General features: G+C 36.2%; 6 protein-coding genes across 6 annotated transcripts in view; 2 read left to right on the plus strand and 4 right to left on the minus strand.

Annotated features, from left to right (window-relative positions):
- LOC143178548 (uncharacterized) overlaps positions 1-13,152 on the minus strand; it is a 32,468-nt gene extending 19,316 nt beyond the window's left edge. Inside the window, exons 1-2 of the mRNA XM_076377272.1 lie at positions 13,106-13,152; positions 12,537-12,567 (exon numbers count right to left, since the gene is read on the minus strand). Of these exons, the coding sequence (XP_076233387.1) occupies positions 12,537-12,567; positions 13,106-13,152 (78 nt within the window). The remainder of the gene's footprint in view (positions 1-12,536; positions 12,568-13,105) is intronic.
- On the plus strand, positions 1,394-10,106 carry LOC143177848 (nose resistant to fluoxetine protein 6-like). The gene is made up of 10 exons (XM_076376098.1): positions 1,394-1,697; positions 7,253-7,530; positions 7,603-7,778; positions 7,846-8,003; positions 8,185-8,322; positions 8,414-8,973; positions 9,112-9,417; positions 9,482-9,656; positions 9,745-9,887; positions 9,969-10,106. The coding sequence occupies exons 1-10, from the start codon at positions 1,394-1,396 to the stop codon at positions 10,095-10,097; spliced, it is 2,367 nt and encodes a 788-aa protein (XP_076232213.1). The 3' UTR covers positions 10,098-10,106.
- Positions 10,135-12,111, minus strand: LOC143177849 (26S proteasome non-ATPase regulatory subunit 5). Its single transcript, XM_076376100.1, has 2 exons — positions 11,922-12,111; positions 10,135-11,757 (listed from the first exon to the last, which is right to left on the minus strand). Exons 1-2 carry the CDS (start codon positions 12,101-12,103, stop codon positions 10,425-10,427), a joined length of 1,515 nt encoding a protein of 504 aa, XP_076232215.1. The 5' UTR covers positions 12,104-12,111; the 3' UTR covers positions 10,135-10,424.
- Positions 12,836-15,475, plus strand: LOC143178105 (RNA-binding protein RO60). The gene is made up of 8 exons (XM_076376569.1): positions 12,836-12,967; positions 13,365-13,561; positions 13,619-13,985; positions 14,060-14,271; positions 14,352-14,557; positions 14,642-14,762; positions 14,824-15,230; positions 15,301-15,475. Exons 2-8 carry the CDS (start codon positions 13,367-13,369, stop codon positions 15,443-15,445), a joined length of 1,653 nt encoding a protein of 550 aa, XP_076232684.1. The 5' UTR covers positions 12,836-12,967; positions 13,365-13,366; the 3' UTR covers positions 15,446-15,475.
- Positions 15,476-19,432: 3,957 nt separating this feature from the next.
- On the minus strand, positions 19,433-23,061 carry Hsc70-3 (heat shock protein 70 cognate 3). The gene is made up of 6 exons (XM_076376558.1): positions 22,906-23,061; positions 22,210-22,352; positions 21,719-22,139; positions 21,272-21,637; positions 20,785-21,188; positions 19,433-20,704 (listed from the first exon to the last, which is right to left on the minus strand). Exons 2-6 carry the CDS (start codon positions 22,329-22,331, stop codon positions 20,050-20,052), a joined length of 1,968 nt encoding a protein of 655 aa, XP_076232673.1. The 5' UTR covers positions 22,332-22,352; positions 22,906-23,061; the 3' UTR covers positions 19,433-20,049.
- A 363-nt stretch (positions 23,062-23,424) lies between these two features.
- Positions 23,425-25,107, minus strand: Pbgs (Porphobilinogen synthase). The gene is made up of 5 exons (XM_076376563.1): positions 24,973-25,107; positions 24,529-24,676; positions 24,244-24,463; positions 23,929-24,161; positions 23,425-23,848 (listed from the first exon to the last, which is right to left on the minus strand). Exons 1-5 carry the CDS (start codon positions 25,092-25,094, stop codon positions 23,561-23,563), a joined length of 1,011 nt encoding a protein of 336 aa, XP_076232678.1. The 5' UTR covers positions 25,095-25,107; the 3' UTR covers positions 23,425-23,560.
- Between the last annotated feature and the right edge of the window lie 72 nt (positions 25,108-25,179).

The following is a 25,179-nucleotide window of genomic DNA, read 5'->3' on the forward strand; positions in this document are numbered from 1 at the left end:
AGAGGAATCGCAAATAAGTTGTTCAAAGTACGAATTGCATAGCTTTTAACGGAAAAAAATGTATCTTCAATTTTTGATTGAAGAAGATCGTGGTTATTAATACTTCCAGCCATTGCTATGGTAATGGTACCTTCGCGAAAGGTGAGTATGATTTATAAAGGCTATTGCACGTGATAGAAACAACAAAGAAAACGAGTTTCAGCACGGTCGAGCAACCAATGACAGGATTTAACGAAAGTGCTATCCTGGAGAAAGGGAACGCTTCTCTAATAATATGAAATTTCTCAGTGAAACTCGTGGAACTAACTTTGTCGTCAAACTTAGCCGAAAGATTTGAGAATCAATCCTTTTAATCTCTACTATAATTCACGTTAATGCCCAGTATTAATAGCGTTCAGTATCTCTAGTGGCTAAGACCGTAATGAGTCTATTAATAGCGATCGCATTACACTTTCATAGACGAAGTTATATAAAGTCGACTCTGTTTTACATAAGAAAAAGCAAGCATTTTTTTTTTTTTTTTTTTATGTATACAGGAAGTAAGTTCTTGTACACGATTCTCTGACAGTATAAAAATCAATTACCGTTTGAATATCCTTATCCAGCTTTATATACATTGAAATTACACAAACTTCCCACATCTAACCAACCAAGTCTGGCTTCCTTCTATCGCTTTCAAACACTGAAACAGTTTCAAACTATCGGCGGATGTACCTTGATGTGAAGGAAGGAAACAGCTTAAACTGACGGAAGAAGCAGAAAAAATGATGGCAAACTGGCAGGAACCGAGGTCCCTGTGTCCCGGCCCAAGGTGTCCACCACTCAGGCGTTCACTTTTCAATATGGGGAGGTTTCTCCCCACCATTTTGCTCGTACTTTCATTACTACCAAGATATTCATCCGACGAAGCCATTTTTCTACCATTGCCCGGCCCGTCGTTCTAGCCGATTCTTGGACACCAAATAAGGGGGAACCACGCGGAAGAGAGGACTTCGGGGAAGAATTGACTTCGGAGGTTTCAGGATCAGTGGAGGCTGCCACAGATTGCAACGACAGTGTGATATACTCGTTCTCTCCATTCTCGACTTCTTCTGAGAATACGATGACGAGAACGTTAGTGTACTGCAAAAAAGCTCCATGGAAGTATCCGAGAATAGAACTACAAAGATTCACGTGACTCCACAGGATCTGAAGAAGTCAGGATCCTCCTTAAGATACTTATATTTTCGGAAAGGGGATAACGTGCAACTGTGATTCCAAGTATTTTTTCTGCTGTGATATTTGACAATCTTACTCCAAGAAGACTGCTAAAACGTTAACACATTTTATTGAGACTTGATCATGATTAGCTGAGATTAGTCGATCGACCCAGTGTGCAGTGCATCTTGAAACTATGGAACAATTGTGGGTCTATATTCTACTCGCGTGTTTCGCGATTTGGGGGGTGAACTCTACGAACGTTTCGCAGAATCCTGCACAGGATCTTCCTGTGAATGAACAAACGAGAACTTTGGTGGATATCGAAAGAAGGTCTGAGAGAAACTGGATCGCCATATCAGAGGCTTTGGATATTTTCAACACGCGGTATCTTGCAAACAATTGGACGGAAGGGAAATATCCTGTGAAGGAGCAGTGTGCCAAGGATATCACGAGGTACATCGAGGGACTGAAGAGAAATGAAGGATGGGCCTTGAAAGGTGAGCACATGTATCATTTCTGATTCGTCTTCCGTTCCATCGAAGTAGCCTAAACGTTTGCTTCGCGTATTAACAAACAGAAAGGCACATCTTACCGTAGAGGTAAAAATCGATTACACAAATAGAAAGTGTTCGAGTTACAAGTCGAAACGGATTTAATTACCAACTTCTCTCAGCGTTAACAGAACCTGTGATTTTACCGATCTTTAGCGGAAATCTTTCGAGATCGTTACAGAGAAAACTGGACTGAACTTCTTTCGTAACAGCTAATTAAATAAACAAGCTATACAGTTATCTTTGGTAACTCGAGCGAATCAAAACGATCATGAAAATTCTATCACAGTAGTTAAATGTTGAGAGAATTTATTCTATTTCCATGGCCGAGAAAAACGATAGAAAAACGAAAAACGAAATTCCTTTTCAAGAAGGAAATCGAGAGTTAATCAATTCGTCGTCTCTCTGGAAGCATCTCTCTCGGGTTAGGTGCCACTGGTTTGCCTACTTTCATCGCGAAATTTCACTTTTCGCGACACAAAGCGTGCGCTAGCTTTTATTGTTGCGGCGACGAATCGCTTTCGACGATTTATTCGTCACGGTCAATGCCACCTTTTCGCCAGCCTCCTATTCCTCAGCGTTTTCGAAAGTTCTCGCGACAACGGTCGAGCGATATCATTCAGCTAAACACTAGAGTGACTAACTAACTCTGCTTATACGCAATAGAAAATTTTGCTTGAATTCTAACAAAAACGGAACGCACCACAAAATGCATCGATTGCAACACTTGTGGCCACAGAATGTCATTCAATGTAGTATATTCTACGCAATGCCTAAGAATAACATATGCTTTCCCTTATGACATGCTACACCAACGAGGATCCCTTTTCGAGGGATCTGTCCAGATAGACTACATGTAAGTGAAAGGTTTAAATGGGTCAGGGTCGACCTTCGTCTTCATGCTCACAAGAAACCATGTCGAAATAAATATAACAGAAATAAGAAAGGTAATTGGAGTAATTGCTATAACAAGAAAAGCGTGACCTATCGTTCTAGATATTTTTTTCACATTTAATTATGCATCTAAATCGATGAATTAGTGATATGGAATAGTAGCTAAACAGAGCAAAGCAAAAGGCCAACTGAAAGGAAACGCAAACACGGTTCTGGAAAATACCGAAAAAGAGTATACAGAAGCTGGTTCTGTCCTTCCTCAATCTCGTGCAGGAATGCCGAAAACCAGCAGATATTATACTGATTTGCGGTAGCGATATGTACATTACACCATCCAATTTTTTCGTGGAGAAAGTGCACAGAAAATTGGATTCCAGAGAACGGTGATTTCGTGCAATTCGCGAAACCGAGTGTGTGGCAAAAGGAACCATTGCGCAAGGTGTTTTCTTAGTCGCAGCTGGCGAGAGCTCTCGAATAACATAGACATTGAAATGAATGGGAGACGATAGGTGATTATCCTGTTCGAATTACAAATCGAATATTGCTGGGATAGCCGAGTCGATAAACCGTAGAGCGATTCACCTAAAGGGGAATAAAAACTGGTTTTTACATGGTCGCTTTCGACGCGTCCAGTTACGAGGAAGAAGTCCTCGAGAACGCTACCGGGTAGCTTGAGAAAGCGAGACCACTTTTGAGTCGTTTACCATTTCGGAAGACAACCTGTGTTTCCTTGAAATTTTCGCCTCTAATAGGAACCGCAGACGAGGCGTTTCTCCGTCCAAAGAGAAGATTTCATCTCCAAGATCGGCCCATTGGTAGAAAGTTTTCTTCAAACGACAGCAAAGTTTCATCGGGCTTCTATTATAGTTTTATGTCCATTGTTTCGGTTGAGAACTCTGCTCGACAAATTCTCCCCAATTTCCGAGAGGAAAACTTCAACAGCGTTCTTAACTTTCTCCACTGTTAGAGACGCGTGGCTCCATTATCGTCGCAGGAAACTCGAATTCGTAGGAACGCGCGCGAGGAAAGGTGAAAGGTGGGCGAGATAGAAACCATGTTAGGAACATTACCGTTATGACATTTAAAACGCTATGCACAGCCGAGACTATTGTGGGGAGCACTCTCCTTTTAACTTTCTGTCGCGCTACACGGTTACCAGCCTCAATCTGAAAGTTCCGGGTTGTCCATCATCTTCCTGGCGTGCTGAACGCTCTGCGCCCGTTCTGAATGCGAAAAGTCTAAGCAACGATCAGCAGGAAGCTAAACAGACTCCGCCACGCAGCTTACGATAAGTCAGACGAGTGCTGAAACACTGACAGATTTTTCTTTCGAAGAATGGACAGCAAATAATTATTCTCTTAGATTAGAACCGACTAGAATATTCGATAAGTGTCTCGACAGCGATTTCCTCGAGCATCTGTGCTTCGTGCACGGCGCTAGAAAGTTCGAGGAAGACGAGGTGTGCAAAGGAACACGTCGATGCAGAGAAACCGCCGACAATTATCGAAATTACGTCACGAGGGAATAGAAAAAGTAACGCAACGGCGGAAAAGATATTACGTGGAAGGCGTGCTTGTGGATGCAACTTTCACGTAACTTTTCTTCGATAGATCGATCTTTTGCATTTCCTTTTCTTTTTCGTCGATGACATAACTCTCGGCTACATAGGCCAGCTTCCTAGTTCGTGGAGCACGCTGCTCACGATTCTGCCGACTATTTCTATGCGAAATGCTGTTACGTGACTTTCTTCGACTATACAGGATGCTTCAAACCATATCGTTCAAATGAAAAAGTATTTAGTATTCCTCGAAAACTTAGTCAAACACAAATGGTAGAATAAAACTTCACTGTGCGATTTTTTCTCCTCGAATTGATTTATCTTCGATAGATTTAGACCTATCCACATGACACACCCTGTACGTTACTAGATCATGGTTATTGTAGTACCTGTATTGTATATTTCCTCGTCCCTGATTAATGCTCTGTATCAGTGGTCTATTATGTAAGCCAATACTCCCTCATGTAGCTACTTTCTACGTGTTTCGCTTCTAAACAGGTTTCCTTACGCGTAAACTTGCATAGCCAACTGGAACATGTTCTATCGCAAGTCTACTTTCGTGGACCACTTCCTCGAAAATTCGGTAACGAATAAAATTCGAGCAGAAGTGGTCTCAGGTGATTCCTGTCCGACGCGTGAGTCGTACACCGACAAAAAGTGTACAATGAGTAGAAAGTACCTGTACTTGCGTTCAAGTTGCATAACAGACCAAATAAATACACTCAAGCTGGTTCGTTTCGAGTATAATTCCACTATAACGAGGGGAAAGCGAGTTTTGTACCTTACATTTCCTTGGCGAGCTTTTTAGGAAAGACAATTCCTAAGAACAGTAGAGAGGATCCTTCCCTTCCGCTCATAGAACGTCTAAGCTTTGAGCAAGGGGAAACTTTAATTAATTCCGCTTGACAAATCGGTCGATCAATTAGGAAACGCAGGCAGTCGTAACCGGGGAACGTTTTCCCTGACCCGTTGACGATTATGGGGGCTGTTTCGCGACAGCAACTCGTTGCCGCAACCATCAGGATATTAAGACAGTGCATCGAGGCGTGTACGGCCGTTTCACTTTTCGATCGTCGGAAAAGTCCTGTGAATGTTATTATTTTTCTTTGTCGTAGCAGCGTAACAGTGTTACGTAATAACTCGACATCCTCTAGCCACGGTTTCACCGATTTCTGCCGTGTCACTCGTGTTCCTAGTCGTTAACGTATCTTCCTTCCCAAGGTGAGCTAAGAAGGAGTCAAAATAATCATAGGTTCATTTTAAAAAGTCGCAAAAAACTGGCATTTCCAGCAAAGATTGAAATCAGTGACGATAAATCTGTCTGTCGCATATTTTAGAAGAAACCTCGAAGGACACACGACTCGAGTATGAGTTTAGCCCGATCCGTGCTCAAAAGTCAAACACGTCTAGACGGACATTAATATTGCAACACGGTCAGCTATATAAAGGAGAGCCTTTCTATTTCCAAAATGCTTCCCCTAGCTCTATTCTTGACGTGTCACTTGCCACGTTTCGATCAGAAATAAACGATAAATCATATTGCCATGGTCAATGATTGCTGATGGCATAATATTCCAAAGCGACAACATACATTTCGCCTAGAAGAATTCCAACAAGTGTTGAGCAACAATTCCTTATTTATCATCAGGCACTACTGATACTAGTGCCTACCTAGTTGATCTACTACATGAAACCTAATGAACAAAGAATGCCCGCAGCGAACCGAAACTAAGTTTTTAATCAATGCTTATTGCGATAGCCCTTGAACTTTGTCGAAGAAACCTCGACCATGAGCATAATACTTCGTTCGAAACACTTTCTTGTAAATCAGTTGTATCGTTTCTACGGAACTTATCGAATTTTCGTTCCTTTTTTTCGTGAAGAGCTTTTTATTCGTCGAAAGTGAAGGCAGTGAATGCCATCAAGGTGACTGATCTCAATATTTTCCTTGAGACAGAAATAACGGAGTTCAATGAACAACTCCAAGTACAATCAACTTTTAATCGACAGACAAACAAAATATTTCTATACAATAGTTTCAGTTTCAACTAGAATGAAAGTAGCAGACTCATTAGTAAACAAAACACTTCCAGATTGCAGTAGATAGTATCCACGCGTTCACAATTCTTTCACGAATCGACAGACAACGAAGTCACGTGCAAAGATTGAACTTGACTTTGACTCCCCAGTGTCGCACGCGGAATTCGATTGTTATTCTATTTTCTACTCTGTTGCATGCCTCTACCGTTGCCTTTGTCGCGGACAGAATCGACAATGGGATCTCCTATAATACTTAAAATCGTAAGTTAAACCTCGTGAACCGTGTGAAAGGTCAAGAACCACTTTTCAATTGGAATTAATCGATTCCTCAAACCACAATACGAAGTTTAATAGCCATGATCGCGATTCACAAGTTGGAAGTGAAATTCTACTATATAGTGGCTCGATAAGGCAGCAATACCGATTATGAAAGGTGCCTGCAAATTTATTTCGCGTGAAATGGTGCGGTTGGAATTTAACGTAACGAATCCCGTGATTAAATTGCACCACGAACGCTACCGCGAGCACGATTAGATAATACTTATTACTTTCTTCGCGGGTAGAAAGTCACGTTAGAGGAGCTGTTGGTACACGAGCTCTTAGTACCTGGCGTAATCGTTTGGTAATGAAAATTATGCATCACCGTCGACGTTCGTAAACGTATCAAGTCGAAGAATACGTACTTGCAAATAATGTTTGCTAATATTGGTCACGAATGACGTTACGTGAAATCGAGGCAAACGAAATTTTGAATTGCATAAAAGGAAAGATTACCTGGAGAGTAGCGCAAAAACCGTTGCCTCGAAACGTGATCATTAGCGTTCACCTTTGTTGAAATCTCAAATCGAGCCGCAAATAGGCGATTGATGGTTGGAAGGGAAGTGGGTTAGCCAAGGTGTTCACTGCTGAAAACGAATAAGCAAACCAATTTGATGTTAGATCGGTAATATACATCTTTTCCGCGACTGATTTTGCAGTTTATAATTCTTTGAAACCTTTTGTCTTACAGTGGACGATTCCTCGGGTAGATACACCAACAGTTTCTTTTGGGGAAACTCTTACTACGTGGGATCATCCACTGAATGCACCTACATCAACGAAGACTACGAGAAGAAGATAAAACATGTCGCGACGAAAAAAGTGGAAGAATTGAATACGGAACCGCGGAAAAGAAACGGTGGTCTCAGCGCAAATAATCTGTGGACGGAAACGACAATGGCCAAACCACCGTACAAAGTGGGATTCTACATGATGACCATTTCAGTGAATGCTTCTGTTTCTCATATGGTAAACGATTTAAATGTACAGAATTTGTACAGTGCTTTAGAATATTTGAAGTTAAATAGAGTAACATTGCAGACGCGTACAATTTATTTGGGGGTTTGCTTGCCGTTCTCCTGCTCTTCCTCCGACATTTTGGTGATAGCGAAACTCGCCGCTAGCGAACTTGCAGGAAGAAGCTCATCAATCGAGAAAATTCGAGATCAGCACGACATGTACAATATGTCTGAAGATCCAGTCTTCTGGATTCTATTGTATGTATAATTCTACCGGCTAAGTGTGAATCCCTGGAATAGAATATTCAAACTGAAAATATTTCAGTGGCGTGACAGTCTTAGTTTCCTTCTGCATGGCAATTGGTACCAGTTACGATATTTACGTGACGAGGAAGTATACGAGAGGAAGAAACGTGATCTACGATTTAGAGAGACACGCGAAACTGGAACAATTAGCAAGCAGAAATCAAAAGCCTCTAAGTGGTAAGACACTTGAAGAATCTCTGCAAATCTTCTCAGTCCTTCCTTTGTTACACGTTCCTTCCTTTGACACAAGTCACGTCCCCTCCCAAGAACAGAAGGGTGACTAACACTTGCAACAGACTATCACAGGACTAGGACAGTAGCAAAGACAGTGACACATTTTTATTATTATATTCCGTAGCTTTTCAAGGTAAGGTCTACCTTCCTGTTCCAGCGGCAGAAGCAATCATCAGTGGGCCACAATCCTTAGCGGTCGTTAATAACAACAACGATCACGAGGGCAGCCTACGATCGACTAGCCCGGAAGTATACAAGTTCAGTAAGTGGTCGTTCCTACAACAGCATCACTGCTAATAAGCTAGGTAAGCGAAAAGGAGTAAACCATGATCTTGCTTCAATTTCTCCCACAGGCGTCTTCGAGGAATTGCTGTTATCTTTCTCAATTCCTGCCAACGTGAAAATCATCTGCGACGACAAGGTCGGCAGCGACACGATCAGTACCATCCATGGCCTCAGAGTGATCTCGATGGCCTGGGTAATCTTGGGACATGCTTGCATCACAGCCTTCAAATACTCCGACAATATGGAATACAGGAAAGTTGTGGAGAAAAAGTTCCTTTTCCAAACCATTACCAATGGAGCCTTCAGCGTTGACACGTTTTTCTTCATGGGTGGTTTGCTCGTCAGCTTTCTATACTTCAGGACAAACGCGAAAGGAGACCTGAAGACGCTCACGAAGGGTACACGGGGTTTCGTTTCCGGCAGTATAAAATTTGTAGGGCTTCTCATCTACCGATTTTGTAGACTCACTGCTCCGTACATGTTCGTACTGGGCCTAGTTCAAATCGCGATGAAGTGGTTCAACTCGAACTCCGTGTTCGAACCACCAACCGCTGATCACTATAACTGTCCGAATTACTGGTGGAGAAACTTGCTTTATATCAATACTTTGTTTCCGGTAGATCAAATGGTAAGTCTCTAGTTTCTGAACGAATCATGATCGAACCCATGAAAAGATACGAAGGATGAAATTACTTGTCGAATTTGGAAATAGTAACTTCCTCCTTCAAGACACTTGAAACGGTAATTAATGTCGCACCTGTTTCAGTGCATGATCTGGAGTTGGTACGTCGCAGACGATACTCAATTCTATATCGTCGGTGCAGTGATCTTGGTCTTGGCAACCAACCATTTTAGGATCGCTATATTCGCGTTAACCACTCTGCTACTCAGTTCCTGGTTAACGACCGGTTACATAGCTCTGGTGAATAATCACATGCCAAGTTCCGACGATCCTTTGGCGCTCTTCGACAAGATATACGATAAACCGTGGACCAGACTAGGTCCTTATCTCATCGGCATGTTAGTAGGATACTTTCTCTTTAAAACTGATTGCAAAGTGAAAATGTCTAAGGTAAACAGCAATTCCTTTTCTTCCTACACGTCCTGAACGAATGATCATTTTGGTAAACTTTCAGACAACAGTTACTGTGGGCTGGCTACTTTCTTCAGCATGTCTTTTGAGTCTGCTATATGGTTTATACGAAGCCGAGCTCAGTCCCTTAATGGCAGCAGCTTATTCTTCATTAAGTCATAGCGTCTGGGCGCTTGGTTTATCGTGGATCGTGATTGCTTGTAGCACGGGTTACGGAGGTAAAATATAATTATCTAGAACTTAGTTACTATGATAAAATTAAATGAAAACTAAACGTATAAAACTACTACTATTTACTGTTTCTAGGATATGTTAATAGTATTCTGTCGGCACCGATTTTGTATCCAATCAGTAGAATAACTTACTGCGCCTACTTGGTACATCCACTAGTAATTCGGCTCACAGCTATGAATTTGGATTCACCGTTCCATTTAGGAAACTACACTATGGTATGATTGTATAGAAGTATACAAATTTTTACTTATTACTGACATTTATGAATTGATTTAATGAAATATTATGTTTTGTAGATGATCTCGTTTTTTGGACACTTTGTATTGTCCTATTTGTTATCGTTCATCATATCGTTGTCTTTCGAAGCACCCATAGTAAGCATGTTGAAGATACTTTCTCCGAAAAAACGGAAACGCATACAATAAGGCAATGATACAACTGTTGAGCACATAAAACGTCACGTGAAATTATTTATATGTCTTTATTGTATGTAATTAATGTAAACAACTTATCAGAGAACATTGACACATTACAAACACTGCAAAACATGTTGTATTAACTTTTCTATGTATTGTTACTTATAAAATAAATTATTTGTCTCTTTGTATGTCTCCGTGTTCTCGTTCCGCTAAATGTACCTTTATTTATGTATTTTTTCGCTGTTCTTGTGTAATGTGATTTTTTACAGAATGATCCGAATAGTTATCAATAATCCTTAAAGTAGAAAAACCAAGAAACATAAACGACCCATATTATAGGCCACCTTCTACCGCATATTCCGTTTGGATTTCAACATAGTAGGGTCCTTGTTGTACAAACTCCATAAATTTTTGCATTGTGCTTGCATCAAATATGTTAGGTTCACTTTCAGATAACTGTTTAACAACTTCATATTTAGCTACCTTGCATTCTTTACAGTGCTCTACGTTTCTATCCAACAAAAATTCTACAAGACCCGGAAATGAAGATATATACTCTTGGCCCCATACTTGAGATGCTATAACCGCTAATACCTCTAACCCTGCTTGTCTAATATCTGCAAATGGTTGTTTAGATATTGCCACTATCATACCTACAGGATCATCACAAAGAGAATCAAACCATGATTTTGTTAATGACAAAATTCTGTTATCTTGCTCTACTTTTGGTACATTAAGTATAAGAGCCAAATTATTAAGACCACGAATTCTTAATACTGTAGGCATTTTTTGTATAACTTCAGCAAGTCTCTTCAAAGCACATTGCATTGCATCTCCCAAAGCTTGTAAGGCATATTTGCCTTCTACACTTGCAGAAACATGACCTAGTGTGTCTAATGCAACGCCTAGGATACTTTCATCCCCATTCTTTATTACTTCAAATAATGCAGTAACTACGACCGGATATTTCGAAAAAATTTCGTTTGGCCAGTGGCGTGCCACATTCCCAAAAAATTTCATTAAACCAGGAATTAATAAATTTGATAATGGATTTTCATCAGCCTGTGCTATTTTTTGAACAAGTTTCCTTAGTACTTCTTGCTGTTCTAAATAACTCAAACCCTCTTCTGACAGTGCTAACTGCATTAAAATTTCTAATGCATTTACTTGAAGTAATATGTCTTCACTTTCAAGAATGTCAAATAAACTATTCAAAAATCCTGAATTAGCAGATGCTTCTAAACCTTCTTTGGAAGATTTTGCTATGTCTACAACAACTTCATATACCCGGAAGGTAACAGTATCATTTTTTGCTAACAATCTAGCAAAATTTCTTAATAATTCACCTTTATATAAAATTTGTAATCCACTCTGATTCTTGCCAATTTCTTTCATTATACACATTGCACACTTAGCTACATTCAAATTGTCATCCGCGATTATATTTACAATAGTAACTAGTAGATTCACATCATCAAGTAACAAAGACACCTTCTGTGGATCAGAAACGGTGCACAATATTTCGTGCAGCACAAGTGACCTAACTACTGCATCTGGATGAGTTATCAATTGTGATATTTGGGCTGAATATCTTTGATATAGTTCCCCAGGGTCTAAGAAAGCAAATATTGTCTTCAAAATGTCGCATACTTGTTCTATAAGATCTCTGTAAGTGAAAAAGTAACACTCAATTTCGTAATTTTTTCGAACAAACAAATCTTTGCAATTTTTTGTTATTACGATGATTAATACGATAGTGTATGAATGAAAAGAAAAAATATAAAGAAGAATCTCCTTCAAAATTATACAAAATTAGCGTTGTCATGGTACCTGTCGTTTGAGGTTAACTGACTAAACAACTGACCAAAGTCAACAGTACGACAGATTTGTTCAGTATTCCTATCATTTAAGGTTCCCAATTTAATTTTAATCTCTGCCAAAATATCTTTTTTCTCTTCATTGTTCTCTAGTTCACCAAGGCGAACTAATTTCGATTGCAACCACTCTGCCATGGCCGGCATATTGACATTACTCTTTTTAAACTGTCATCGGTCCGTACTTTGTATGCAAACTAGCCCAAATACCAACTTAAAATATCAACGAATCTATTACGAAAAATAAAACTTTATTACTCGATACACCGATTGGTTAATGTAATATTGCGGTTAAAAAACACGTAATATAGATTTAGAGAAACACTGATTTTTAATTCCTACGATTGTAACATTTTCTGCTACACCTCTATGATTAAATATACTGCAGATGCAATAAAAATGTAGCTTTATTTTGAATCAAATTCAATATTTCAATTTGAATATTCAAATATGTCGTGTGCTTTTCAACTTACGACTAAGCATTTCAACTTACGACCACTTAACTCGCATACAAAATAATTACAATGGATTTAAAATACTTTTTAATGAAACAATATTGAAATATTCTTACCGAATTCAAAGCCAACGGAGAAATTTCTTTTCTTCAACTGCATACAACCATTTCAAATCACAAACGCGAAGGCTGGTACTAATAGACGTTAAACGCGTGCGCATACAGCGAATATTCACCACTGCTTTAAGAGCGCCACTGTAAAAAAGGTAATTTTAGGAACTACTTAAAAATCCATCGAATCATAAAAGAGAAATATAACAGACAAATTTGAGTAAAAAGAAATTTTGTATCTTAACTGAATAGAAAAACGTTACAACTGTGAAAGGTTTATGGCTTCTTTGTTAGAGGTCAATGAGCTTTTATGTTTTGTACTTGACCTGAGATCCACACGGGCCATGTAACTCATTCTGTCAGCGCGTTTTTGTACGTCACGATACATCGTTCTGTATGGTTGTGTTTTGAGTTGTTGCCTTTTCATTCAACATAAGGTAATAAGAATCAGAGGAACGTAGTGACAGTTCTGTGAATAAACAAAACCTCTCACGGTTGCATACAATTTGTGATTGTATAATTCAAGAAGCTAGTCATACATTACAATAATGGCATGTCCCGTATTTTCGTGTTACCTTATCAGGGCATTGAGTGATACCTTTTTCTGTATTCTCTTACACATTGTATGCGTATAAAAATTGAATGTTTGAATTAGTTTCGTGACAAATCAAAGAAGTTTAATTAAATTTGTAAAATATTTAAATTTTAAATGTTTGAAATAACGGTTTATAACGATCCAATTATTTGTAATTATGAACTATATGCATCACTTGTTCAACATGTAAAATTTCGTCTGGATATATGTAACCATATTTTATTGTATTGTATGTTAAGAAATGGCGATAAGATTGGAGTTTCATGAGCCTGAAATACGATTTGGGCAGTTTCTTTTCGTGGGAAAAGAGTATGCGGATTATCAACCTGGAAATTGGTTTGTTCATGACTATTTTATGGCTAGAAATGTTTCTTCCATTGAAGAATTAGCTGAAAATCCAGAGAAACAGCTATTACCAATACAAATAATTACAAAGGTAAAATATTACTGCTAGTAGGTATAATAATTTTTGACTAATACAGATTTTTTATAGGCATTTGAAAGCAATCTTGTTCCTCATCCAGAAACAATAGTTTTTGCTCTTGCTGTTTGTTGTAGACAAACAAAAAGTGAAAGTTTACGTCATGCTGCATATGCAGCATTAAACAAAATCTGTGCGTCACCAGAACATTTTATCCTATTTATAAAATTTGCATCTCAGATAAGTAAACAGAATGAGCTTGATGCAACTCGTAGTTCAAAACATGGATGGGGTCAAGGCTTAAGAAAAGCTGTAAATAACTGGTATTTATCAAAAACTCCAATGGAATTGGCAAAATGTGTTACCAGGTACAAAGGCAGATATGGTTGGAAGCATAAAGATATTATAAAATTGTCTCATCCTGTATCCAAAAATCCTGGTACCTATTTTATTAAAATGTATTCACTCACTGATTAATTACTGTTACTAAGTGGATAATATTCTGTTAAACAGAGATAGAAGTGATTCTTAAATACATTATACATGGACTTGAAGAAATCAAAAAATCATATGGGGAAGATTCTGCACTCTCAGAAATAATAGAATACATTGAACATGTTGAAGATTTCAAACATTGCACAGATGAAATTCGAGCAGCAGGACTTTTGGAAATATACAAATTAACATTAGACCATGTACCTGGACATTTGCTAAAATCCAAAGAGGTAAAGTTGACAATAATTCTTTGATATTCTTGTATTCTATACATATATATTTTTTTTTATAATTGCATTATAATTTTCAGGTTTGGAATGCATTAATATCATCAATGAATTTATCTTTACTTTTAAACAATTTGCAAAGAATTCACAACCTTGAATTATTAAAACAAAATTCACCAACAGTTTCTAAAATAGTAGATCGAATCACTAGTGAAGAACATATTACTAGAGACAAGGTTCACCCAGCTTTAGTGTTAATTACAATAAGGAATTATGAAAATTCTGGAAAGTAGGTAGCAGGTCTTTCTGTCTTAAATATTCCATGTTATTAATAACTGCTTAACAATGTTACTTATTATATAATTTCTTAAAGGCCATTAACATATGAAAAAAGGAAAATTAAAGAACAGTTTGATAAGCCTTTACCAACTCCACCCAAACCAAATTCTAAAATCATTGATGCTCTCTACAAAATGTTAAATCTTTCATTTAATGTAAGTATCTTTACAGAAAATAGGTTTTTGTCCTTATCAATTTACTAGAGGTTTTTTATAGCATCTTCAACCAACTGGTTTACGTTATATGGTGACAATCAACATGAATAAAGTAATGTTAGACACACATACTTGGCGTAGCGGTAATGTAACTGGCGCAGAAGCAGGATGCATGATTGCACTTGCACTTCTCCGATGTGAGAAGCACGTCACCGTTGCAACATTCAAAAACGTTGGAATTCATCCAGTAGGTCTTGACAAAACAGCTTCATTTGGTCAAGCAATGCGGAGATTACAGCAAATGCCTGTTGGAACAGTAAATTTAGGTAAACCAATGGCATGGGCTGCTTATCAGAATAATAAATATGATGTATTTATCAACGTCGTGGATCAGATATTCGATAAATCTGATACTTCAGAAGAAGCTCTTCAAGCATACAGATTAAAAGTTAAACTTCCTAACACGAAGTAAGTTTTTATATCAATTTTTTACTGTGCCAGCAAAACATAATATATTTAATGTGATTATTTATTTCAGGTTGATAAATTGTGCTGTATGTTCTTCATCGTCCTACCGTCAGACGCTTAAAACATTTAAACGTGACAAAACTATTCTAACGATTAATGGTTTCGATGCTACTGTCCCTATTCTTATACAGGCTTTTGCAAAATCTCTGTTTTAATCATTGCACGCATAGTTTTACGTTTTTGACAGGTAGTCCTAATTAATCAAATACTAGGTTTTTAAAATGACGATAACAATCCTTAAATCATTTTTATGACATTGTCAATTACAAAACCAGATGAATAGTTTTCAATGATTTATAAATGCTGCTAGCCTGATACTTCACGGTAATCAGAACATGCATTAGTTGAACAAAGTTTAAAACAGTTCTCAATATTTGGGGCTCGAGTATTTTTTTCCATTAAATTTTTATTATTGAAAGACATTATAGTTAAATAGTAGTGGGCCCATATTCAAAACGAAGTAATACGAAGAAAATATGAAATTTGTTCAAAACAGTGCCGAAAAAACTGTTTACGAATTCAGTTTAGTACAAAACTATACTCGTAGAGAATAATTTTTGTTCTTCAATACTTTTTATTGACGTTCGAAAGAGGTAGAACAAAGAACTGTTTCGGCATTCGATGATTATATTCATTATTAGCTGCTAACATTCTAATTAATCTCATATTAATACTAACACATTAACATTATTCAATAACATTTACTGCATGTTTTTTAGCGTTTTAGTGTAACGTTTCTGATGGTAATTTTATTTGAGTCCTATAGGGTGGTCCAATGAATTTTGTAAATACTTATTTAAATGAATTACTAATTGGAAAGTAAATGAGCGTAATACATCTGTGATTAGTCATTTGATTAGATGAAATGAGAACAATTCAAGTGATATGGACCACTTTGTATCATTCAGAAACAGATACAATAATTTATTACTTTCCATTTTATAGATCAGTTGCGCAGCTAAAAAAAGAAAGAAATTAGGATAAGACTGCATATTGGATACATATAAGTATCTAAAATAACTTAAGGTGCATTTTGAACTACTAATGGGAATAGATCACTTCGATATTATTGCCTGCTTATTTCCACTGGTTGGCGGTTAAACTTTTCTGTAATACTTCTAATAAGCTATACATATACATATATATGTATATATAGATTTAAAGTGATTTTTAAGATGGTATATTTCGGAGACTGGTGCGCCTCTGGAACGATCGCGTAAGAATTTAAAAAGAATTAAAAAAATAGGATGTTGAAAAATTTCCCACTGTGATAAGCATTTAGCCCCAAAGAAATATAGACTTACATTAGTATAATTTTACTGTTATATTTCATATTTGCCATATCCAAAGTGAATACGACAAATACTAAATACTGATATACATATATACTGTGATACAAAGTACATTGTTATTGTTCAAACTAGGAAGAAAGGCTAAGTAAATATCGCCAGAAGCGCACCATGTATCTACTTTGTTTGTTGATTAGTAATCAATACCTATTAGCGCATCAAATTTTTGTTTCATTAAAAATACGACAGTATCTAGAAATACCTTTGATCGTTTTTCGATCATTGAATTACCATTGCGAAAAATTCTTTGGTTCCCAAAGTGAGAAGCAATGCTTTTCTTAACAGTATGTCGCTAAAAAGTACAGCGTGAATAAATTCTCAGGTTTGATGAACGTTTAAATTAAGTGCTTAATATTCACGTGTTCTTTGTAGCCTTCTGGGTAATTCATGGATCGATGTAGATCATATTACTATGATTAATATTAATATACACAGACACATTACATAGACGTAGACTGTAGCAAAATGTTAAATTCTAATTTTCTAGACTTTAATCTCTCCGATTAAAATTCATTTTTAAATTTTAATTTCGTGACGTATCGTAGAGAATTTTATAAAAAAAATAAGTTCGTCGAAAATGAGATAGTATTTTTTTAAAAATTTTTCCTAAGTGAATCTTATGGCTTGATAATGCGCTTAAAAGAAAACATTATTTATACCATGATGAATGGTCTCGTCTTCTAATAAGATGCAATTAATTTTTTTGCGAAAAATGTTGCGATAGTAAACAGAATGTCGCGCACCTAAGTAATTACTATTTTACTCATTAAGGGTAATATGAACCTATGCTACTTGTATATTTGTAGCTTAATTATATTTACTAAATAATATCATGTAATGTCTTGATGTACAGGGTGTCTCATTTGCTACATTATCAATATCTCCACCAATTTCGAAAATACAGGAAAAGATATCAGACAAAAGTACTGGATTGATGTAGTATTTTGTTCAAAATCGGCGACGAGATACACTGTACATATTTCTGCTTAACGATCGAAGAGAAATGCACATTTTTTGTGCATTCTACTTATCTTTTATGCATTTGAAAAGGATAATTTTAAAATACATGTCACGGTGATTTTTTCAACTGCCATTTTTTAATTGCCTTAGCAACGGTACTAAAACTTTTAGCAATCGATATTTTCATATCGAAATATACAATACTGTGACTATTTTAGCATTTAATGTTTTAAAGAAAATTTCTTTTCGATCGTACTTTGTAAATCTGGCTGATTATTTATCATAAAAATACGTCAAACATGTTAAAAAAAAGAAAGAAAAAAGATAGAAACTTTGGCAACTTACAAAGATACAAAGCAGCAATAGTTACCTGAAAAGACGTGTATATACTTCTGCGCTCCACTTTTACAAAGTCCACAAATTTCAGGTTACACCGTTCTCCCTAAATGATATGAAAAAAAAAAAAACAATAGGTTTAATGTGTTCATACTATTTAACAAGAAAAAGGGTATTTACCATAAAAGAGAAGAAAATAGGAAACAGAAAATTCCATATCGTATACTAATGTATAGAGGATGCAGTATAGATCAAGATAGACCTGTGGACACAAAGTGTCAAGATATCTTGATCGAATTACATTTTTATAATGCAAAAAATCAGCTTCCTTTAACCGTTCGTTTGATCTTTAGTCTAAATCAAGACGCTTTGTTTTGATTAAGAAGCACGAATCATTTCGTCTCGTGAATGTACATTCACAATATTTTATGTATGATCAATGTACATTGATTATCGTCGAGACTCATTGACAGATGAGTACGACACAAGACTTTCCTTAGGATTAGTGAGAGTTACAAAGAAAAAAGGAGAACTATTGTAATCGCATTGTTAGTGCACTTTCCGTTCTATAATCCTCAACGAGAATGCTCAACGTCCTTCATTTGTATTTCTCGAAACAATGCCAAAAAACATATTAAATTTTAACGTACAAAAAATAACGAAATACCTCATCCTTGTTCTCAGTATCAATGGATTCAAGTTCGGGAGCTGCACTAATAATGTTTACAGAAAATTGAATGTTTAATTCACAATTCAATACGAAATGCCTACTTTCGGCCTTACTCTTTTATGAAAAGATATAAAAAGAAAAGTATTCTACATTTGCGAAATAAATATTCATTTTACAGCAAACAACACGTGTACAGACTGCCGCTATTTATTTATTCGTTTATGGTTAATGATCTTTATCGCATTTACAAATATTGAAAAAAAGAATGTGAATCTAGGATACCTTCTTTTACTGTATGATCAGTCTACACGAAGGAGAAATACGATGTCTTTGATTTGTATCGTTGTTATATTCGTTGATCGAAAATAGTATTAGTAATTTTATGATCTGTGTTGAATGACGTTATTTTGTGAATTGTAAAACGTCAAAAAGGTTCCGTCAAGTAATGTTGGGTCGTATAAAATTCGCAACTAAAAAAAATTCCACTATAAAAAAATGGCTGTTAACGGAATTCTGACAATTATTTTTGTACCGTGAGTGATCTGTACAACAGACAAATATATATTTAGTGACTGAATATTACAAAAGATACCAGGAAGTTATACAAAAAGTGTACGTTATATTATTATTATTGTCGTATCTGTTACTATTATATTTCGATAAAGTAGATACAATAAGAAATTAAAACATAAAGAACTAATTCAGTCAATAAGTTTTAATTGTTTTTTGTTATATACGATCATAAACTGTATCTTTAAATAAAATTAATTTCAAATCCAACTTGAAAACACTTTTTTCTTTTATTAAAAGATAAAAAGTGAACGATGTTTATGGTTTACTGAAAAAATGTTTATTTTAGTGATACTGATACATATGAACATTCACTCACACAAAGAACAGCTATATTGTACATAGTACGATATAGTTTTCCCTACAACAGGCAGTAATAGGCGCAAGAGCCGCACGCTTGCACAAACAATCATTCTAATTCGCACGCATTCACTGCAAATCTGTAACTACGAGCAGTTACGTAACCTGTTAAAAAAGATTACATATAATGGAAACATATAAAACAAATTAAGTGTAAAATAAATTAACGCTCAGTGTCTTCATTCCGCATACATTAGAGGAGCTACTCCCGGGAGTAATATTTTTTTCCGTTTAAATGTACTTTGTTTTATACTTCCTGTTATGGAGAAGAAATAATCGTTATTACGTTACGCGACATAGTACGTTACAGAGCGCAATACACAGAGTGATTATCACAGCCGTGTACCGTTTTAGTTTCGATGCAACTTAATGGATGTAACGAACGTTCGTCGATCAGTCTTTTTTTATACTCGACATATCAACGACGCATTAGATCTCTATAGCATTTCGCATCAGAGACAAGTGAAATTCAGTCTAAATTAGGACGAGAATACATGCACTCAATATTTTACAGTTAAAGCTCGTCCTTTAGATCATCTTCGTCTCCACCCGTGGGTGGAACTCCACCTCCTGCACCTTGGTATAATTTTGCAATAATAGGTTGAACAATATCAGTGAGTTCCTTCTTTTGCTTTTTGTACTCTTCTGGATCAGTGTCTGGATTCTCTTCGAGCCATTTGATTTTCTCTTCAATAGCTTCCTCCATCTTAGTCTTATCAGAATCGCTGACTTTCGAGCCAAGCTTCTCTTTGTCGGCCAATTGATTCTTCAAAGAATATGCATACGATTCCAATTCGTTACGCGCTTCTACTCGCTCTTTCAACTTCTTATCGTCATCGGCAAACTTCTCGGCATCCTTGATCATCCTCTCGATGTCGTCAGGAGTAAGTCTATTTTGATCGTTCGTAATCACTATCTTCTCACGGTTTCCTGTTCCTTTATCCTCAGCAGATACTTGAAGAATACCGTTAGCGTCGATTTCGAAAGTAACTTCGATTTGTGGGATTCCTCGAGGCGCCGGTGGAATACCAGTAAGATCGAATTTGCCAAGTAAATGATTATCTTTTGTCATTGGTCGTTCACCTTCGTATACTTGAATGGTAACTGTGTGCTGGTTGTCTGCTGCAGTGGAAAAAATTTGTGACTTCTTGGTTGGAATTACGGTATTCCTGTGAATGGAAAGAAGTGTTATTTATTTGTTTGTAACATCGTTTTTTATAATAACGAAAGATAAAGATCTTGTCTTTACCTAGGGATAAGCTTGGTCATTACACCTCCCACAGTCTCAATGCCCATAGTCAATGGATTGACGTCCAAAAGCACAATGGCATCAGTATCTTGCTCCCCAGAAAGTACTCCTGCCTGGACAGCAGCTCCGTACGCAACAGCTTCATCGGGATTAATACCTCGAGATGGTTCTTTACCACCAAAGAATTCCTTGACTAACTGTTGAACTTTAGGAATTCTGGTGGATCCTCCGACAAGTACGATTTCGTCCACATGTTTTTTATTCATATCCGAATCTTCCAAAACTTTCTGCACGGGTATTAAAGTACTGCGGAAAAGATCCATGTTCAATTCCTCGAATTTGGCACGTGTCAAGGTTTCTGAGAAATCCTCACCCTCGAAGAACGATTCAATTTCGATCCTTACCTATGGAGAAAAGTGTTCAATTAATTTGAAATCTCTCTCAAATACAATGCCAAGAATAATTTAGAAACAGAATTTTTACATACTTGGTGACTAACACTGAGAGCTCTCTTAGCTTTTTCAACTTCACGACGCAATTTTTGTAAGGCTCTGCTATCTTTACGGATGTCTTTACCCTTCTTCTTCTTGTACAGTTTAATAAAGTGATCCATTACTCGTTGATCAAAATCTTCACCACCCAAATGAGTATCACCATTTGTTGCCACGACTTCAAATACTCCATTATCAATTGTAAGCAGGCTTACATCAAAAGTACCACCACCCAAATCAAAGACCAACACATTCTTTTCTCCATCTTTTTTGTCCAAGCCATAAGCAATTGCAGCAGCAGTAGGTTCATTAATGATTCTCATGACAACAAGTCCAGAAATAGTTCCAGCATCTTTGGTGGCCTAAGCAAAATAAACTGATTAATAAATGTTCTTAAACTTCAATTGAATTTATTTTACAAAGGGTACATATACTATACTTACTTGTCTCTGTGCATCATTGAAGTAGGCTGGTACAGTGACAACTGCATGAGTAACTTTTTTGCCCAAGTATGCTTCAGCAGTTTCCTTCATTTTGCCAAGGACCATAGCAGAGATTTCTTCAGGTGCAAATACTTTTTCTTCGCCATTGATCATTATTCTTATATGTGGTTTACTATTCTTTTCAATTACTTTGAATGGGAAGAACTTGATATCACGTTGCACAGTAGGATCTGACCATTCCCTACCAATCAAACGTTTAGCATCAAAAACAGTATTTTCTGGATTTGTAGTTAATTGATTCTTTGCAGCATCTCCAATCAAACGTTCTCCATCTGCGGTAAATGCCACATAAGATGGTGTAATTCGATTTCCTTGGTCATTAGCTATGATTTCTGCTCTTCCATTTTTATAAACACCAACACTGAAATAAGCATAAGTTAAATAGACGTGTATAAATGGTAGCTAATAATTTTTTTATTTATTTTACTCACCAGGAATATGTTGTACCCAAATCAATTCCAATGACAGTTCCAATATCCTCTTTCTGTTTATCCTCTTTTGCAGAGGTAATGGCTAATAAGCCTATTAAAAGTAGAGCTATAGCTCCTTTCATTTTTCTTTGCTCACAAGCAACCTGAAAAATTACACAGAAATAGTAAATATTTGTTAAACATTATAAAGTATGCTTTAGCTTTTCCAACATCTTCGTTACAAACGAAAAAAACCACCAATGCATAGAAGATTCTAGTACCGACATACAAAACGGTAAAAACTGTCGAAAACTGTGTGAACACTTTGAGCAACACTAAGTGACAGTTCTAATATACAAAAACGTGATTAATAAGAATGACAAATTAAATTGAGAGCATCATCTGTTTACGCAATATTTCTTTTCGGCAAACACACATTCCGTTATGTAGCCGCATTGCACGAAACACTTCTCAAGTAGCATTTCTCAAATATTACTGTACAAAAACTTATGACGAATACAAAATACATGTAACGTTCTTCACAAAAGTCAAAAAGAAGATGATTCAATTTCGACTGAACGTACCAGGAACGAATTAAACGTACTTTTCTAACGGGACGTGGCAGGCAACGAATGCGAGACGCCCGATAAAGTTCCAATTAAGATTTTCCATATTTTATTCGTATCAAACGTATAATTGATGTATTGAAGTACTTACCAGGTTAATGCTTATCCACAAACGTTTCTATTCTATCTTATTTTAAAATTAAAAACGTGATTGCTTTTAACTAACTTTGCTTTGGAGTAACTTCGATGAATAAGAAGAACCAGGAACGACTGACTACAGAGCGATCTCAGTACCGGGATATTAACGAGAAGATTTCGTCGTGGCCTGAGCTGATTGGTTCCAGAGGATCCGTTCCAATGGAAAGAAGCACGTTAGTTGGTCGACGTAAACACAGTTGGCCGCTATCGATAGGCCCACGTCACAACAGTGTTGTATTTCTGGAAATTTCGGGTACATTCGTTATTGGAGGAATCGATGTCGAAAATCGGACCACGTATCATGGACCGCAAAAATATGTATTTTCGAGTATTATCGAGTATAAAAAAGGATATTTAATCTCATAAGTAACAGTTCAAATTTTTGTGCTTCTGATGCAACTTTAATGAAATCTAACGGGATTTGTTTTCTGCTTTAATTAAAAAAGTAAAATAGGTTCTTGTGTGCTTAGAATCAACATTTATAATTATCTTGAATATTTTTCAATTTTTTCAAAATATTGGGTGAAAAAAATTGTCAGATAAAATATCTCTTTATTTAAAATTATAAACATCATTTAATTGTATACAGATCAAGTATATAAAGGTAATCAATATTTGCTCTTTGCTTGCAACATATCTAAAATTAAAGGTGTAAAATATGTTATAATACAATCAGCCCCTGCTCTTCTCATCGATAAAAGAACTTCATTTAACACATTTTCTAAATTAATTGCACCGTTTTGAGCACCATGATAAAGCATAGCATATTCCCCTGATACCTGATATACAAACATTGGATATTCTGGATGTGCATCCTTTGTATGTCTAACAACATCCAAATAAGGTAATCCTGGTTTCACCATAAGCATGTCAGCACCTTCAGCAACATCTCTAGCCTGGAAGCAAAACATTTGAATGTAATTTGTTAAAGTGAACAACAATAATAAATGGAAACTAAGCATGTAATAATACTAACAGCAGCTCTGGCAGCTAATCCATTACTTCCTGGTGGTAATTGATAACATTTTCTGTCTCCAAACTTAGGTGCTGATTGAGAAGCATCTCTGAATGGACCATAAAAGCCTGATGCAAATTTGACTGCATAAGATAAAACTGCAACCTTATTTGATAAACCAGCTGTTGCTAATTTTTGTTTAATTGCACCTATTCTTCCATCCATCATGTCAGATGGAGCCACAATTTGTGCTCCTTTAACGAATAATTTTATAAATAATAAGTCAGAAATATTTTATTCTGTTACATGTATATTTAGAATAAAAGTGAGTCTCACCAGCTTTTGCATATGCAAGGGCAATTTCTGAAATTCGTGTAATACTAGCTTTATTATTTATGCTTCCATCCTCATTCAAGATTCCACAGTGTCCATGGACTGTATAAGGACATAAACAAACATCACATGCTATCACCAAATTTGGGAACCACTGTCTCATCAAAGGCACAGCTTGAATAATAGGGTTCTGTGGACTATCTGCATTACTTCCAATATGATCCTACAACAAAATATAAAATAATTTTCAGATGATTTGTCATAAAATTTTTTATACAGAATATTTACCTTTTTCAAGTGCTTTGACACACCAAACAATAACACTGACTGCAGTCCCTTTGAAATCAAAGGTTGCAACATTTTTCGCAATTGATTAGTGCCATACCGATAAACACCTGGCATGCTAGCAATTGGATCTTTAGCATCTTGTTCATCGCTAAAAAAAAAAAACATATATACTGATTTAGAAGTAACAAACATTAATTTACTGAATTGTTTAAAACTGTGTTATACTCCAACAGTACTTTCAGTATTTTCTTTTACATTATGTAACATAGGAAGACCTACTTTTAAACAAAAACAAATTCTTTTAACTTTCTTCTTAACTTTGTTTATTATGCTGTGAAAGAACTATGACTGTATTCTGTTATGTATCTCGTATGGAAATCTGTTTATGTATATATATACTATATCAACTATGATAAAAAACGATAGGTTATTAGTTACACTTACGAGATGAAAATTGGATACATAAGATTGTTGACAGAAATTTCGACGTTCGGTGATTGCCATTGCCGTAAAACAGGATGAAAAATACCACTATGAAGAGTATGTTTAGCTTCAACTTCTGACATTTTTCGAAAATAATTTTAACTTCTCTTTATTGGTTGTACCACTTGCTGTCACTTACTATACGCAATGTGTTACATACATATATCC

The sequence above is a fragment of the Calliopsis andreniformis genome, chromosome 4 (assembly GCF_051401765.1).
Source record: "Calliopsis andreniformis isolate RMS-2024a chromosome 4, iyCalAndr_principal, whole genome shotgun sequence".
NCBI classification, from domain to species: Eukaryota; Metazoa; Arthropoda; class Insecta; order Hymenoptera; family Andrenidae; genus Calliopsis; species Calliopsis andreniformis.